Source organism: Remersonia thermophila, chromosome 3, assembly GCF_042764415.1.
Source record: "Remersonia thermophila strain ATCC 22073 chromosome 3, whole genome shotgun sequence".
NCBI lineage: Eukaryota > Fungi > Ascomycota > Sordariomycetes > Sordariales > Chaetomiaceae > Remersonia > Remersonia thermophila.
In genome coordinates, this window is record NC_092219.1 from 4,248,976 (window position 1) to 4,265,051 (window position 16,076).

Sequence of the window (16,076 nt, forward strand, 5' to 3'; positions counted from 1 at the left end):
CAGCCTCTCAGAAGTCGCGGGGGGGGGGGGGGGGGGGGGGGGGAAGCTTTGATGGACCCCTCCCGGCTGGGTAACTACCGAATAACTTTCCGAGACGGATGCATGCGGCTTAGGACGGACTCGTCGTTGTGCTGTGTATGTAGGGGGAGGGGGAGGAGGAGGAGGCCGTTCAACGCTTCGTCAACCACTCTCGAGAGACCCAGCCGAAGGCCAAAACGGTAGGGCGCGTGGGCACGACATGTCTGAAATGGCACGCTATCGTCTTCAGCCCCTGCAAAGACAGACAACCGCTGCAAGGTGAGTTCCACAGAGCTTTGCTCAAGGGCGCGGCACGGCTTGTCATTGGGTGCCGGGGCGTTGGAGGCTATCGCGCGGTGGTTGACGCTGCGGAGTGGCTGCGCGGAGCCCTGTGGCTGCCTCCCGACGGTGTCCTGACCTAGGCTACGATCGAACCGACCAGGCTGCGAGAGGGTTCCAAGCCGCCAAGCAATGTGGCCGGCTGTAGAACCGGGGGTTTTCCGCATCGGGCGACGCCATGCTGCCGGCGCACGGCTGAAACCTCGTCTAGGCTTCCCGATCGGTGACCCCCTGGTTCGAAACAAACCTCTCCTCGAGCCACATCGCGACCGACGGTTACCCAAGAGAGGGGAGCTATCAGTCGCTGCCACTCTGTGCTGCGCTTGCACAGTATGCTGAGCCCCCGATTAGTGATGAAGAGGAAGGTGATTCATGAGCTGCGAGCTAGTTAGACCGCTCCTCCTGTAGTTAGTCCTCGTCGCCCTCGCAACCGAGTCCCGGCTGCGCGTCTTGGCTGCAGTGCGGCAGCGGAGGTGTCTGGTATGCTCGGGGAACAACGCAGCGTCGTGTGGTGTGGATGACATGAAGCCTCCCAGAAGGCTTTGGGCGCTCGACCGCGCGACGGCGCGGCGGCAGCCCTGTGGCGTTAGCGTTCGGCTTCCTCGTGCTGTCTTGGGGGCCGGTCACCATTCGCCAGCCCCACGTATCTCAACCTTGGACGGTCAAAAGGTATCCCCCCCGCCGCGTCGTTCATTGGGCGCCGTCTCATGAAGCAGCGGGTTCACGGGATGCAGCGGGTATATTCCGAGCACCGTCGACAAGGCTGGCTCTGGACGTTCTTTGGCTGCCCGCTCACGGCGCCGGGCTGCTAGCGGCTTGACGCCGATGCAGGAACCCACGCATCGCCTTATTTTCTCTCCCAGTGCAACGTGGAAGGGAGACCCAAAGAGCCGTCTAGAACGGCTTTCCGTGCCGTTCGGACTTCCCTCCGCTGCCTTATCCGGGGACCGTCCACACCCTCCGTCTGCGAATCATGGGCGAGCATCGTCCACCAGGTAGGCCTCAACGTCGACGTAACGCAGAGTGCAGAACCCCACAGGGAAGGACTCCCGGTGCTCGACGGTACTCTGGGCGATGTTTGAGTGTGTCATCCCTCCACCGCCATGGACGACTACTCCCACACCCGCGCAGATACACGCCTCCTGGGCCTAGTCGCCAGGTCCCTACGGTTCCCGTTCCTGGAGAGAGGAGCGTGAGCTCGGGTTCGCGTCTATGGGAGTCCTCACCAACTCCCTCCCCCCTATCCCCCCTCCTTTGATGATGACATGTCGTGAGTTTCCCCCATGCTCATGCCGGTCGTCGTCGGCGATGGCAAATCTACAAAAGCCTCCCCCATCGCCGGCGTCCATGGTCCGGCTTGTCCTCGCCACCACCAAGCCAGCATCACCACCAACAGGCTCTCTCAGAGACCGATCCTCTCTCTTGACTTCAGCCTCCTTGCTTCGCTTCCGCATAGACTGCGTCTTGCCACCACCACACAGTCTCTCCTTCTCGCTCTTTGCCTGCCTTGCTTCGTCTCCGCTGCGGCGACTAGTTACCTACCTTCCTTCTGTTGGCTCCACCGCTACGACATCACGAACGCCCTTGGGGTACCGGGACAGACTAGACAGTCTCTCTTCGACGACGCTCTCTACCAACCGATAGACCCTAATTCCTAATATCCGTCTTTCTTTTCTCCATCGTCACGTCACCACCAACATGGACGGCCGTATGTTCTTGGCACCTTTCAACCTACCCCAACCTTTCTCACTTACACCCCCCCCCCCCCCCCCCCCCCCCCCTTCTTCCCCACCCGTTTCCCGGCCTGTCATGGCAGAACCCCATGCTAGCCAGCCCTGTCACACCCGACATGACGATGGCTCCGTCTGGACGGTATCCACGTGTGAGGCCCTATGTACAGAGTTGTAGGAGACCCAGGCGCCACCGTGAGGTCCCAAGCCAGCCTTCATCTCCATCCTACCACAGACACCCAACTTCTTCAACACAGCACAGTGCTCCACACCTTCTTCAGCCACCCTCGCTAACGCACATACTCTCTCTCTCTCTCTTATTTTCATGTCTACAGTCAACGAGTACCGCACGGCTCGCGTGGCCGAGCTCCTGGAGGACTTCCGCACCCTGCAGTATTACATCGCGGCCGTGTCCTGCGATCCAGCCGACATGGACGACTACTACACCGAAGGCTGGGCGGCTCTGCGTCAGTGTGCCATTGATGGCCAGCATATCCTGAACTGTGGGGCGGACATCACCGTCCCGCGTGCGACGGGCGGCCCGGAGGAGCAGGCGAAGGCGGAGCTGAAGCAGTACGTTTGTTCTTTTTCCCCTGCCCTGCCTTCTCTCTTGTTCGGCTTCGTCTCCTTCTCCGTCATTCCTCCAATTCTCCCCGCCCACACCTTTATACCCCCCTCTCTTACCCAACTACGCTGCTAAACTCTTTCTCTTCCCGCCACAGGGTCCTTCTCGACGCCTACGCTCGCCGCCACGAAGGTCAAAAGATCTATCTCCGCCAGGCGGCTTGCCAGCGCTGGATCGAGCTGCGCAACCAAATCCTGCAGGGCGGCCGGCCGCATGCGGGTAACGAAGCCATGCTGAGGGCGTGCGATCAACAGCTGCGAGCGGTGCGTGGGTCCTCGCTTTCGGATACAGAAAATCTTCTTGCTGACTTTTTTCTTCTTGTCTCTCTCCAGGAACTCGTAGACATTACGGACGAATACGTGTACTCGGAGCTGCAGACGTCGGATCTCTCGATGGGCCGCTGGACGGCTGAGGATCCGAGCCTGCGGGCGGTGCAGCGCTGGGTGCGCACGCGGAGGTGCTGAGCTCCTCCCTCCTACGTCTCAAACGCCTCGATTCTTTGGGAGGGGGTATTAATACAAAACAAGCCTGAAGTGTGCATGGGATTGGCCCCTTTTCATTATTCGGTCTTTGGTTCTCCTTTTCTTTTCTTCATGGATCATGGAACCTTTTTTTTAGGTTCCTCATTGCCTATTGCATTCAAGGACGCTTAGACTTTTCTCCCTCCTCTTCCCCCCTCGTTTTCTTTTTTTCTATTTTTTCTTCTCTTTTCTTTTGCCAGATTCTTTTTTCTTCCCGCTGCAGTTTGCGGTCACTTTTCACCTTTCTTTTCCACTGGACGTCTTCCTTTCCCATCTTTTCCTTGACCTCCCCCTAACATATTGATACCACCGGCACGGACATACATCAGCACAATCAAGGACACCACAGCACTGGGCGGGGTGGGCAAAAAAGTCACATGTCTTTTTTTTCTTTTCGGGGACGCGGGGCGCCCATTTGCGCATACATATATGCCTGGAGGCTTGGTTCAACGGGGTTTCATTTCTTCACACGTATCAGGGGAAGGGAAATCGAGGCAGTTGACAACACCAGTGTGGATGTTTGAAGGGTTATTATGAAAGGGATATGGGAAATCTGCCTGGAGCAGGAGGGATGATAATGAATTGCAAAATTACAATGATGGGAATACGCAGATGAATTTCGCTATGATTGTGGTTGCAAAATCGACTGTGACATGCCAGGTACTTATGCCCAGCGAAGGTAGAACCCGGCTTACACTATTCCCATCGATAGGCCACGCCAAACGGCAAATCTTCAGCTGACATTCTTGCTGTGCACGCACAAGGCAATGCCCGCCACCGACAGCAGCATCCCGAGCATGGTATCTGTCCGCCCCGTCAGTCATGAACTCCTTTTTCCTCTGCGCCGTTCCCTCAGGAGCAGCAACCTACCGCGACTGATCACCTTCCCCTCCACCCACCACTCCCCGAGGACGGTGAACAAGAAAGCGACCGTGTTGACAATGGGCACGGTCAGGCTCAGCTCTGTCGCGTCATGCATCCTGTCAGCGAGACTCACAACACAACACCAGGGCCTAGCACCTCCGGGGGCGGGGAAAAGAAAAGAAACAAGGCACGTACCGGCCTTTCCAACCAGTAAAAAGAACCACACGCTACCCGACAGGTTTAACACCAGCGGGATGGCATATCGCGGGTTGCGCAGCAAGTCGACGGCGGCAGCGGCCCCGCGGCCGATCAACCCCGTGATGCGTCCCCACCAGGTGGTTGGTTCGTTCTTGGCCGCATCGTCGGGTTTCACAGAAGCGGCGGCGGCGGCAGCAGCAGCAGCGTCTCGGTCCTGGGCGGCGCGGCGGATGAAGGGGGTGGTGAAGCCCCAGGCGAGGCCGACGAGGAGGAACGAGAGGATAAAGTTGATGGTTGGGGGTTGGGTGTCAGGGATTGGTGTTGTCATGTTGTCAGCTGTGTTTTATGCCACTGTCCATCCAAAGGTGATGATGGCGGATGGTGATTGGATGTTGGTAAGTCGACGTCGTTGGATGAGGTTCAGGGATTCGGGGCGGGAAACGAGCGTACCTCGAGGTACAAGATTACAAAGGGAAATTTCGGTGCATCATTACGCACGATACGCCAACATCCCAGGCTCGTTACAAGTTGGTTACACCGCACCGTTCACCGCACCGTTCACCGCACCGTTCACCGCACCGTTCACCGCACCGCTCCCCCGTTCGACGCTCGTCGGCGTCGGTGTCGAGCTCACATCACAAAACCGCGGACACAGCACGCAAAGCCCTCTTGATCAGGACATGCGCATCAACACCGCTCCGTCTTTTGTTAGACTCCCTGCGCGACTGCCAGCAAAGGGTATTTCTTCTCTATCACCCTTGTTCTGGCCTGCTCAGATCCCAGGGATTGGAAGCTGAACGCCAACGTTTCATGCAGGGTACCATAGCCTCCAACCGGAAGAAGGCCGTTGCTGACCTCTACCACGCAGCTTCGCCAGGCCCCACGAAACGGCGGATTCGCTGGTGATAAGCCGACATGTCCTGTTGGCGGAGGGAATAGGGAGCAGGGACCCGAGAGTGGAGACAACTTCCGACCAGATCGGCTTCGGCCCCGGGTCCCGGACTCCGCTCCACGTCGCCCTGGTTCCGGATCGGCAACGGTGCCGGCCACAGACCCACCGAAGATGCCACCATTGGCGTACGTATGTGCTCCGTATGTAGATGCCTTGGCTTAGCGATCCCGTGGACCTTTACCGCAGGCGGCGCATGCGAAGTAACTACTGTGCCCAGCCGTGCACCTAGGCAAGACTCGGCGGCTGTATAGTAGGCATGTTTGGTGTAGCAGCTGACTCTGGTCGCCTACCGAGCACGGATTCCCCTGGATGTTTCGTCAAGGGATAGAGGCTCAGCAGGGCACCCCGCCTGCACACGCGGCACATGGCGTGTTGGCCAGCGCAAAAGCTCGGAGGCGTGGCAAAGGGGTGGACTGAACCCGAATGCATCGGGTCAGGTGGGTGGGTGTGCAACGGCTCTGGTAGATCATTTTTGTTTCGGCTGGGCGTCTTCTGCTCCTCCGGGGGTTGCTCGTACATGGTCCATTCGGTGCGGGTTTGCCGTAGAGTCCCGAAGCAGGTCCCAAGACCACGCTCCACTCGGTCGTCCGCATGGATGTATTAGTGCACGCTACCCATGGCGTTGGCAGCTCGCATCAGCTTGCCTGCCTGAGGTAACATCGGAGATTTGAAGCAAGCTTAAGCTAAGGTTTGCTCGGCGCCTTGGGATTTTACGGCGCCAACAGTGAGGGGTGGGGGTAGCATCCGTCCCTTCCCAAGGCCCCAAGCTGCCAGCCACCGATTTCTCAGCTTCTGATTTGATCAGCAAGGAACAGCAGGAACCCCAGCCACTTGCAGCCGTCGCAGCTGCGGTGCGGACGCGGCACTGGGCCCCACTTTTTGTGGCTTTTTCGGGCAACGGCAATGGCCGGGTGGGAGGTAAGGTGAGGTGAGATGCAGCCAGCTCCTTCTGCATTCCCTGCATTCCCGGGTTCAGCAGGGAAGAAGGACAGAAGGACGGAAGGGCCGAGGGGGGCAGGTTGGAAACTGCAAAACCGCACTGCATCTTTTCCATGTGCCTGGTTCAACGTCCTTTCAACGTCCTTTTTGGCTTCCCACCTCCCGTCGCTTCACCTTTGGCGTTTTTTATCCTCTCCAGCTCCACATCCAAACTCTTCCTCCTTACCTAGGTGCCCCAGGGTCGTTGACGAGGATCCGTCTCCAGCGTTGGCGGGGTCGATCCCATTCCAAGGCTTGGGATTTGCCCGACTCGATCCAAAGTAAACAACGCCGCCCAAGCAACCAGCAGCAACACCGCTCACCATCCACCACTCACTGTTGTTCACCGTTCACCGTTCACCACTCACCTCTCGCTCCACTCTTTTCTTGTCACCGTCGTCGTCCGTCGACATTGCCCAGGTCATGGTCCACGCCCGAGCCACCACAACGGCGATACCATGACAACCAAAACCAAGGCCCTCGCCCTCAATGGGCCGCCCGCCGCCGGCATATTCTCCGACATGTCGGTCGATGGCCCCGAGATTGGCACCCTCGTCATGGTCGTCGACCGGGCCAAGAACCTGCCGAACCGCAAGACCATTGGCAAGCAAGATCCTTACTGCGCCGCCCGTCTGGGAAAGGAAGCCAAAAAGACGACCACCGACATCCGCGGCGGCCAGACGCCCAAGTGGTAAGCTTCTTCTTCTTTTCTTGCCATGCCTCCCGCCCGAGATCTCTCCCTTTGCACCATCATCCATCTAACACCTCTCCAAGGGACCAAGAACTCCGCTTCACCGTTCACGACTCGCCAGACTACTACCAGGTCAAGGTGTCGGTCTTCAACGACGATAAAAAGGCAGAGATGATTGGCGAGGCCTGGATCGACCTGCGCGGCATCGTGGTCCCCGGCGGAGGCCAAAGCGACCAGTGGCACCAGCTCAACTACAAGGGCAAGTATGCCGGCGAGGTTCGCATTGAGATCACCTACTACGACTCCCGTCCGAAGCCCGAAAAGCCGGCCATCAAGGCCAAGCCCCAGACGCAGGCGACCCCGCCAGACCAGGACCCTGCCGCCTCCTCCCTCCCTGCTCCGGGCCCTATCGCCGGTCCGCGCGGCGTTCCCAAGCGTCGTCCTTTGCCGTCCGACCCCCTTGCTGGGAAGCCTCCTCAGCCTCCAGCCGCTCCCGACCAAGCAGACACCCCGCCCTCGAGGCCACCGCCAAATCCCATTCCCGCCCAGCAACCTCCGCCCCAGGCTGACTATGGCCAGTCCGACTATGGCCAGTCCGACTACGGCCAGTCCGACTATGGGCAGTCCGACTACGGCCAGCCCGACTACGGCCAGGCAGACTACAGCCAGGTAGAGTACGGACAGTCTGACTACGGGCAGCCTGACTACGGGCAGCCTGACTATGGGCAGCCTGAGTACGGTCGGCCTCAGCCGCAGGCGCCTCCGCAGGCGCCTCCACAGGCGCCTCCGCACGCGCAACCGCCGGCCCAATACTATCCGCCATCCGACCCCAGCAGAGATGCCGGCACGCCGCGCCGCGCGGACCAGCAGATCCAGTACTGGACCCCCGATCGCGCCGAGCCGTATGTCATCCAGCAGGAACCAGTATACACGCCTATCTACCAGCCGCCTCGTCGTAACTCATACGATCCGTCCTTTGAGGAAGATCGTCCGCCTCCGCCGCCCGTCCATCGCACCAGGACCGGCAGCAACCCGGGCATGGCACCGGGCTTCCCGGGGTCGCCCGCCACGATGCGTCAGGACGTGTTGCGGAACGAGGCCCATCGCAATGCCAACGACTCGGCCAACTACCCTGGACGGCCTACGTACAAGGCTTCCTATGACCCTACCCCAAGCCCCCAGTATGCCAACACGGACCCGATGCGGCATCCGTCCTACGATGCCGGCTACGAGCCGCACAACCGGACCATGCAGGCCACGGTTGAGGACGTTCCCGAGTCTCCCGATGTCATGCATGACCCTCGGAGGGGGCCCGCGAACCGCTGGCCCGTGCCGCCATCCCAGCCTCAAGCCCTGCCTCAGCCCCAGCACCAGCCTGCTCAGTTTGACTCGGGCTACGATCTTGCCGCCAGCCCCGCGCCGCTGAGCCTTCCGAGCAGAAGCAACACCGAGCTTAGTCGCTTTTCGCATGACTCGAGATATCAGACAGCCAACGGCCACTCGCCAGGAGCCGAGTTTCCACGCAGGGAGTCGCCCGAGTACTCGCCCGCCTACGGCCGACACTCGGAGCCTGCCCTGCCCACGCCCCATTCAGAGCCGCTAGCCTTGACCTATCGCGGCGAGTTGGATGATACGTCGACGGGATACTCGGTACCGCCCGTGCCGGCGTCCTTGGTTCCTGGAATCGACCCCAACATTGCCCAGGACATTTCTGAGCGCATCAACCAGGACCGGAGGCAGCAGGCGGTGCAGCAGTCCATGCAGCCGGCACCGGCACCGGCACCGGCACCGGCACCGCCGGCGCGGAGCTACACGTCGCAGGCCCTCGTTGAAGCGCCCTCTAGGGGTAGGCCCATCGAGCCCCGCTATGCCCACGATGCTCCTCCCGCGACATACCCAAATACCCCTTCTCGTGCTCGGGCCATCACTTATACCAACGGCCCGTCAACGTCGAGCGTCAACGTGGTTATTAAGTCTCGCGGTTACTCGCCGAACCCTCCCCGCGATCCGAGCCCGAACCCTCGGTCCCAGCACACCATCCGTCGCAAGTCAGTCAGCCCGCGGCCGCTTGCCGACGCGGATCGCAGCATGTCGATGCCTTTCAGCCCGGACTCGTACGAGTCTCTGAATCCCAACGCGTCGGCCGTCGTCCGCCAGGATACGCCCGCCGCTCGAGCCGACTACCGCGAAGACACAGGCAAGATCATTACGCACGACGGCCGCGAGGTCGATCCATCGGATCACCTGCCCATGGAGAGCTGGGCCCCCGAACCCGAGCCCAAGCAGCCGCAGCAGCAGCAATCCTCCTCGTCCTCGTCTCGGCCTACCCCGTCCGGTCGTCGGCCATTGCGTGTTTCCGGCCGTCCGCAGTCCATGCAGCCTGTTTCCTCGGGCGTTTCGTTCTCGTCGTCCTCCGACCACGTCACAAACGCTCCTTCCCAATCCTCCGCGGCAGCGCGCGCGCGCCTCCAGAAGAAGATGACCTACCGCCAGTCCACCACGGCTATCGTCCCGATCATGTCGGGCGCCAACGGGCCGGGGTCGTCTCCGCGCCCGACCTCCAGCGGCAACGCGGGCCCGCATGATGACTTCACCCCGCCGCGGCACCTATCACGCGCCTCAACGTTTGACTACGCTGCTGGTGTCAGCTCGGGCGGGGATGCTTACTCGCCGCATCGCGGCGGTGGCGGAACAGACGTGTACGGCACCTCTCCGGGGAGCGTGCGGTATGGACACAGCCCGGGGCAGCACGGCCACAGCCCGGGACACGGGCACAGCTACAGTTACAGCACTAGCCCGGGCAGCGGTCACGGGATGGGTTACCAAAGTCACCACCAGCACAGCAGAAGCGCCGGCGCTTCTCCGGGTGGCACACCAGGAAACGGCCCACCGCCCCCGGCCAAGGTCCCCCTCGCCCTTCCCTCACCAGCCGATGTGAACGGCGGTGGCGGTAACGCAAACAACATGTCTGGGGCGTTGCAGCTGCACAGCAGCAGCGTTGCGCGCAGGCAGGGGCAGGGGATGGATGACTATGACGACTACGGCTACTCTTCTACGAATGGTGCCGGGCCGGGGATGGAGAGCAATGGTGGTGGTGGTGGTGGTGGCGGCGGCGGCGGCGGCGGCGGAGGGACGCTTTCTCTGGAGGAGGAGCTGAGGCAGATTGATATTGGTACAGGGCGGTCGAGCCGGAGAAACCAACAGTCTTCTCAGGGGTATGGAAGAGGGCCTAATGGCTATGGCAGCGTGGGGTATGGGCACGGAAACGAGAGTGGCTACGGGTATGCGAATGGCGGGGGTCATCAGGGAGGGTATGGAGCTGGGTATTAGGAATCGTGGGCCTTGGCGTTGGGGATTGGGTTGGGTGTGGGTTGACTGTGCGGTGATGAGGGATGAGGGTTTCCAAGGATGGACAGGGTCGGATACGTAGAGGGAAAAGGTAATGCAGGAAAACCAGGCCTGGGATAAGAGGGCAGGATACTTTGGGTAAGCATGTTTTTGGCCCTTGTTATGGAATTGGGATACAGGATGGATGGGTAGGAATCTAGGTAGGTTCGGATCAGGGCCGCGGCATTTGTGCTTGACCAAAGTGGTCATTCTCCTTTTCCGTCTTCTTTCTTTTCTTGATCTTCTTCCCCTCTCTTTTTTGTTTTTTTTCTTCACAATCATCGCGCGATGGAAGAAGATCTAGGACACTTTGACATCTCCGTTGTATTCCTCATGCTGGCATGACTTGCGGGCTTCGGGGCCCGGGTGGAAGACGGGATGTGGTGTCGTCTATCTGTCGCTTGGCATTGAAACCAGCAGTTAGGACTAGACAACCACGGTAGTTGATCGAAAATGGTGCTTGTTCCATGGAGGTTGTATTGTTGTCGTTGTGGTTGAGACTCTTGGGTCGTCAAGCTTGGCTTTGTTCTTTTACGGCCTCCTATTCTCCTTGGGGAAAGGCGGCAGAGAGCGCTCGGGTCGACGCCTCCTCCCAAGATATCACGGAGAGCCAGTGGAACAAAGAGATAGGTACATTGGCTAACGCCGTAGATGATAACCTCAATTAGACATTGGCTAGACTAGATACCTAACCCAAGCTGGCTTCTTCCCCCTGGACCGTTTATGCGCCGCCGCCCATAACCATCCTTGAAAAAAAAGCAACCGCAAGAAAGAATAAAGAAGAACAGAAAGAAGCCCAAAAAGGGCATGCCATGGTACATGACGCAAAGATTCTTTGCGTCCTTGAGATAGACGGTGTAGGAAGGCACCATGACTTCCCCCTTTGCACCACCGTATCCTGCCATCACATGCCATACCATGCCATCATCAACCGTGTAAGAAGAGGGGTATATCCAAGCCGAGACAGCCATCCCCGAAGTGAAAACCAAAAGGTATGTATGGATGGGGGAAGTAAATAAGAATAGATGGAGTAAAAGAGAAAAATGGAAAGCCCCAAGAAGAACCAAACGATGCATGTGCGGGTGTGTGTGTGTGCGTGTGTGTGTGTGTGTGTGTGTGTGTGTGTGTGTGTGTGTATGCAAATATATATATAAATGTGCGCGGTGGGTAGGGGTAGTTAGGTGGGTGGTCATGCTGCATGATGACCCGACGGAGCGGTTGGCGGATATAAATACCACCCACTCCTGCCCCGTCATCCGTCATCCGGGTGGGTGGGATGATTAGCCAATCACCCATAAAACCAATAATACGTCGCGTACGGCACGCTCTGGGTCCCCTCGCCCACGCTGCCGCACGCCTGCGGGTTGCCGCCGGCCGTCACGACGCGAAACACCGTCGCCAGGCCCTTGGACCGCCCCTTGCCGTTGTCGTCCAGCTTGAGCCACGCGACCGCGCCCGTGCCGAGCGGGCCCTTGTCGGCGTCCGCCGGCGCGGGGACGCCGGCGTCCTTCTTGACCGCCGCCTGCAAGCCCGCCTCGGCGAGGTCGAACACGGGCACGCCGGCGGCGTCGAAGAAGTGATGGCCCAAGAACTTGGCGGCGGCGTCCGGGACGGCGAGGTCCGCGGGGGCGGGGAAGGGCGTCGACGCGTCGGCGCCGAACTGGCTGCCCTCGAGGACGTTGAGGGGCAATGCCTGGCCGTGGAGGACGGTGGATGGGAGCGCGTCCCAGGCTTGCTGAGAGACACCTGTCCGGCGGGTGCCCGGGAAGAGAGATGTGACGTCGTAGAGGACGGCGAGGGCGCCGGTGGCGGCGGGTTCGGCGTCGGGCGAGGCGCAGGTGTAGTTTTGGATGCCGTGGCCGAGGGCGATCTTTTTGACGCGGAGGTTGGTGGCGGGTGCAGGGAGCTGGGTGTCTGGGAGAGTTGCGTTGTTAGCGGGAGGGAACTCTGGAAACGGGTCCGCGGACGGTGCGGTAGGGGACTCACCTCCTCCAACCTTGGGGAGGATCAAAGCAGGAGGCGCTTTGCATGCCCGGGGCGCTGCTGAAGCCACTGCCGCCAGAGCAGCGAGGATGAGAGACGACGAGACCATGATGTCGATGCGAGAAGAACGAAGTATGCCCGAGAACAAGAAACCCTGACTGGACCCCTGAGGAAGCAAAGTAGAACGGGAAAGAGAAGATGAGATCTATGACGATGTATGTGGGAGAAGGAGGAGAATGATGATGATGATGATGAGATGCAATGGACGGAGAAACCGGTGGTGGGACGACGTCTTTAAATGTCATGGAGGATCGGAAGGGTCCATGGATCTGATGAAGGCGCTCCCAACGGCCATGTCGTGAGAGCTCGCTCACCTGCAGCAGCCAGCCTACGGCACTGCATGCAGAAAGGACAACAAGGAGGTCGGAGGCTGACCAGGAGGGGGTGAGGTTGAGACCAAGAAAGAAGCAATCCCGGAACCATAGAGATCCTGAGGGGGGGTGTGTGTACGTGTTGTGTGATGTGTACGTAGTAGTAGTATAACTATGTGGGATGCCCTCATCTTGCAGATGGGAAGGAGGACCGGGTACCTGACCGGGGACCTCTGCATGTGTGGGTGTACGTACGGAGTACGTATGGATGGAAAACATGATGAGGCGTTTCCATATCACGAGAGACAGGCGGATGATGGCATATGGAGGACAGCCACCCCGGCGTACCGGTGGCACGGGAGTGACCCTCCGGAGAGAGCGCCACGAGCCCGTAGCGTGTTAGACACAGCTTACCGGGGCTCCCTGGTCCCGAGCGCAGCCGCAGGGGAGATCGGGTTGCTGAATCGGGAACAAAGATGGAAGGGTGGTGGGATGGCCGGGGCGGCTGCAGGGTTGTGCGGGTTGTGCAGGACGGGGCTTTGTGAAGTAACCTAGAGGTCTGTCCGTTTGCTTTTTCCGTGCGGATGGGACGTGTTGGAGCATCTGCACGTCCGAGCCGGCTTGTTTGAAGGGGATAAGATGCAGTGGAGGATGCAGAACCCCACGTGTAATAGACGAGGACGACACACGGTACGTATAGGTATCTAGGGAGCGTGTTGCGAGATGGCTACCGACCTTGCATTACTGTACGTTGTTTGAAAAGCCCCGGGCGTGTCCGTGAAACCAAGTACCTTCCTATACGGCAAGAGATTGGGGGCAAAGAGTTTGGATTTCACTTTGGTGCAGCGGCCATGCTGGAGGGTGGTGCTGCAGACGCCTGGCCTCTGGAATGGGCCTTCGGCAGGGCACCAGCGGCTGCGCGCATGCGGCACCGAAACGACGAGGGTGTGGCTGGCGAACGACCTATGGGCGGTAAGACCCCGATCCGTCCTAACAGGAAGCTCACCCGGGTCTGACGTTGCCGTCTTCTGATATGATTCAGACAGAGGAAGCGTGCTGGCTCCTTTGGACAGGATGGGTACCTGAACGTTGACGATCCTGCCCGGCATGACAATCTTGGTTCGGCCATCTTGGGGATCTTCGCTTGGTGAGCGGTTACGGCGGGGCAATCCATCTCACTTGGCAGCTTGGCAGCTTGACGTCTATCCACTGGCGAAAGCCCAGCTGGAGACTTGTTTCTTCAGCGAGGCTGGGCAATGTTGTCCGGTCTGGAGCGACCACGAATGTTGAAGCGCGCTTCCAGGTTCGGGCCCAATGCCTTGTCTTGCGTTCCGTCTCATTGCCCCTCTTTTTCAGCGAGCTAGCTTGATACGTTTTGCTTCTTTTTTGTTGTTGATGCATGTACCTGACTTCCAGGTTGAGCAGGGTGCCTCAGTTGGGATGCTGTTTTGGAGGTGGTCTGTGCTGCTGACAGGAGGAAGACGAGTTGCGTTAGCGCATGTACGGTGTGTCCATAGGCCCGCCCGGGGTCCTGAAACTCCCGTTGTGGGGTGTGGGGCCACCAACGGTTCCATCCTACTGTGTACTATACACACAGGACTAGTACCTGGTACCTACCACTTACCTATAATACTCAGCACTACCTGAGGTATGTAATTAGAGGCTGTCAACCTCAGCTCTACCAACCATCATCATCGTCATCGTCATCATCATAAAATAGGAATCTCACACGAAAGAAAACCATTGCCATTGACCCTCTCACAGGTCGTCATTGACATGGACATTGCAATGGCACCCGCTCCAGATTACCCGAGATCTCGGGCCCCATGTTCCTTCGTTTCACACTTCATGACGTGCAGAGCCCGGCTCACCTGGAAAAAAACCAACGTTGCAATTTTGACGCGAACAACTCCTCTCTTGTGCCCCGCCCCTCGGTCGTCGATCGACAGCGTTGGCATCGCTCACGGCAGGCCCTTCGAAACATCTGTCAAATCCCTCAACCGTGTCAATCCTACCTACCTACTAGTCTGTGTGTTGTTTCGTTTCAAGTCTTTGGGAGGGTCACTGTCCGTGGGTCTGTGCTTCGTGTGTTTGGACCCCCCCCAACGGACGGCAAATCACACAGACCCTACACACTTGCATACTACAGTACATGTCTACAAGGTTCAAATCAGAGGCTCGGCTCGCCATAACTTTGTGGGAGAAGAAGCAAAGATGGATACGACCTTCTCAACTGGATAGGAATTCCCGAGACCCCGCCGTATGGACCGAGCTGGACCAGTCCGGGGGAACCGTAGTGTCCTTCCGCTCCGGTCCGCTTCCTGCGACCCCCCAACACGACCAACCCCCCCTTCAACTGTGCCGCATGCCGACAGCGATCGGACTTAACGATGTACTATACTTTGAACGCTCAGAAGGTTGTGTCAGATGAGAATCCTTTGCGACAAAGCGGTGTTTTGATGGATACTCATGCTGCCAACAGGCCGCGTCTCTCTGACTCTTCGTTTCATGAAGGGGGATGAACTCCTCCTCGTGCCTTACCAAGCCATCACAAACACCCACACCAAGCAACGAGACGCACACTGTTCTACATGCGCTCTCCTCCCTTCGCCAAAATTTGACAGAGGCCAGAGTGGCACCGACCTGCCTTTCAAAAGCGCCCGAAAACGGCGGCCTGCATCCTCCGGCCATGCTCTCGCGCACAATCACCAAGACACGCGAGAGCCAGGCCAACCGGAACAATTTACGCATCCGTGGCTTAGGCAGACCTCTCCCCGTACTATACACAGTACACCGTACAGCGTCCTCCCTGACCTTCTGTTTCTTTTCTGTGCGTGTAACGATCCGCGTGGCGCAAAATGGCCCAATCGATCTCGACGCCCGCTGCGCCTCGGGCGCTTAGAAAGCGCGGGGGATGCAACCTCGCAGGTCACGCCAACACCGCCCGTTCGCGCTGCTCCGCCATCCGCTGCCCACCGCCATGCCTCAACGAACAAATTAATGTCTGAGCAACGCTTGCTGCTAAGTACACAGTACTACTGGTAGCACAGCACTGCGGTCTAGATGTAGGGGTATCGGATCCTCGACGAACCGGGCGGAGCTCCTCCATCCGACACATCCTCGATATCAACAAGCCACCCACCCAACCTCCGCATCCGCGGCAAGAGAGGAGAGCCATTGGACGGATTGCCGTGGCCAGGTAGCGAACGCGATAGCCGATCCTTCCTCTGGCTGCTTGCATTTCCTGGGTTTGCTGACCATCCATCTCGCGTCTAATTCCGATGATGCACGTGCGAGGTGGTGGGAAGCCGAAAGTTCCATGCTTTCTGCAGTCGGGGGTTTCTTGCCTGTCTCTCCATCAGCATGGCCGCTAGCGGTCAGATTTCACCGATTCCCTCTTGGATCCTACGGGCGATCCT

The 16,076-nt window shown here is 59.1% G+C and overlaps 4 protein-coding genes across 4 annotated transcripts; 2 read left to right on the plus strand and 2 right to left on the minus strand.

The window, feature by feature from the left end:
* Positions 1-2,055: 2,055 nt before the first annotated feature.
* VTJ83DRAFT_4046 (uncharacterized protein) lies at positions 2,056-3,176 on the plus strand (the record flags this gene model as incomplete). The annotated part of the gene is made up of 4 exons (XM_071010492.1): positions 2,056-2,065; positions 2,423-2,660; positions 2,810-2,975; positions 3,045-3,176. 4 exons carry the CDS (start codon positions 2,056-2,058, stop codon positions 3,174-3,176), a joined length of 546 nt encoding a protein of 181 aa, XP_070867924.1.
* Positions 3,177-3,966: 790 nt separating this feature from the next.
* VTJ83DRAFT_4047 (uncharacterized protein) lies at positions 3,967-4,623 on the minus strand (the record flags this gene model as incomplete). The annotated part of the gene is made up of 3 exons (XM_071010493.1): positions 3,967-4,037; positions 4,104-4,196; positions 4,293-4,623. The coding sequence occupies 3 exons, from the start codon at positions 4,621-4,623 to the stop codon at positions 3,967-3,969; spliced, it is 495 nt and encodes a 164-aa protein (XP_070867925.1).
* Positions 4,624-6,683: 2,060 nt separating this feature from the next.
* VTJ83DRAFT_4048 (uncharacterized protein) lies at positions 6,684-10,246 on the plus strand (the record flags this gene model as incomplete). The annotated part of the gene is made up of 2 exons (XM_071010494.1): positions 6,684-6,916; positions 7,000-10,246. The coding sequence occupies 2 exons, from the start codon at positions 6,684-6,686 to the stop codon at positions 10,244-10,246; spliced, it is 3,480 nt and encodes a 1,159-aa protein (XP_070867926.1).
* Positions 10,247-11,591: 1,345 nt separating this feature from the next.
* VTJ83DRAFT_4049 (uncharacterized protein) lies at positions 11,592-12,395 on the minus strand (the record flags this gene model as incomplete). Its single annotated transcript, XM_071010495.1, has 2 exons — positions 11,592-12,217; positions 12,290-12,395. 2 exons carry the CDS (start codon positions 12,393-12,395, stop codon positions 11,592-11,594), a joined length of 732 nt encoding a protein of 243 aa, XP_070867927.1.
* Between the last annotated feature and the right edge of the window lie 3,681 nt (positions 12,396-16,076).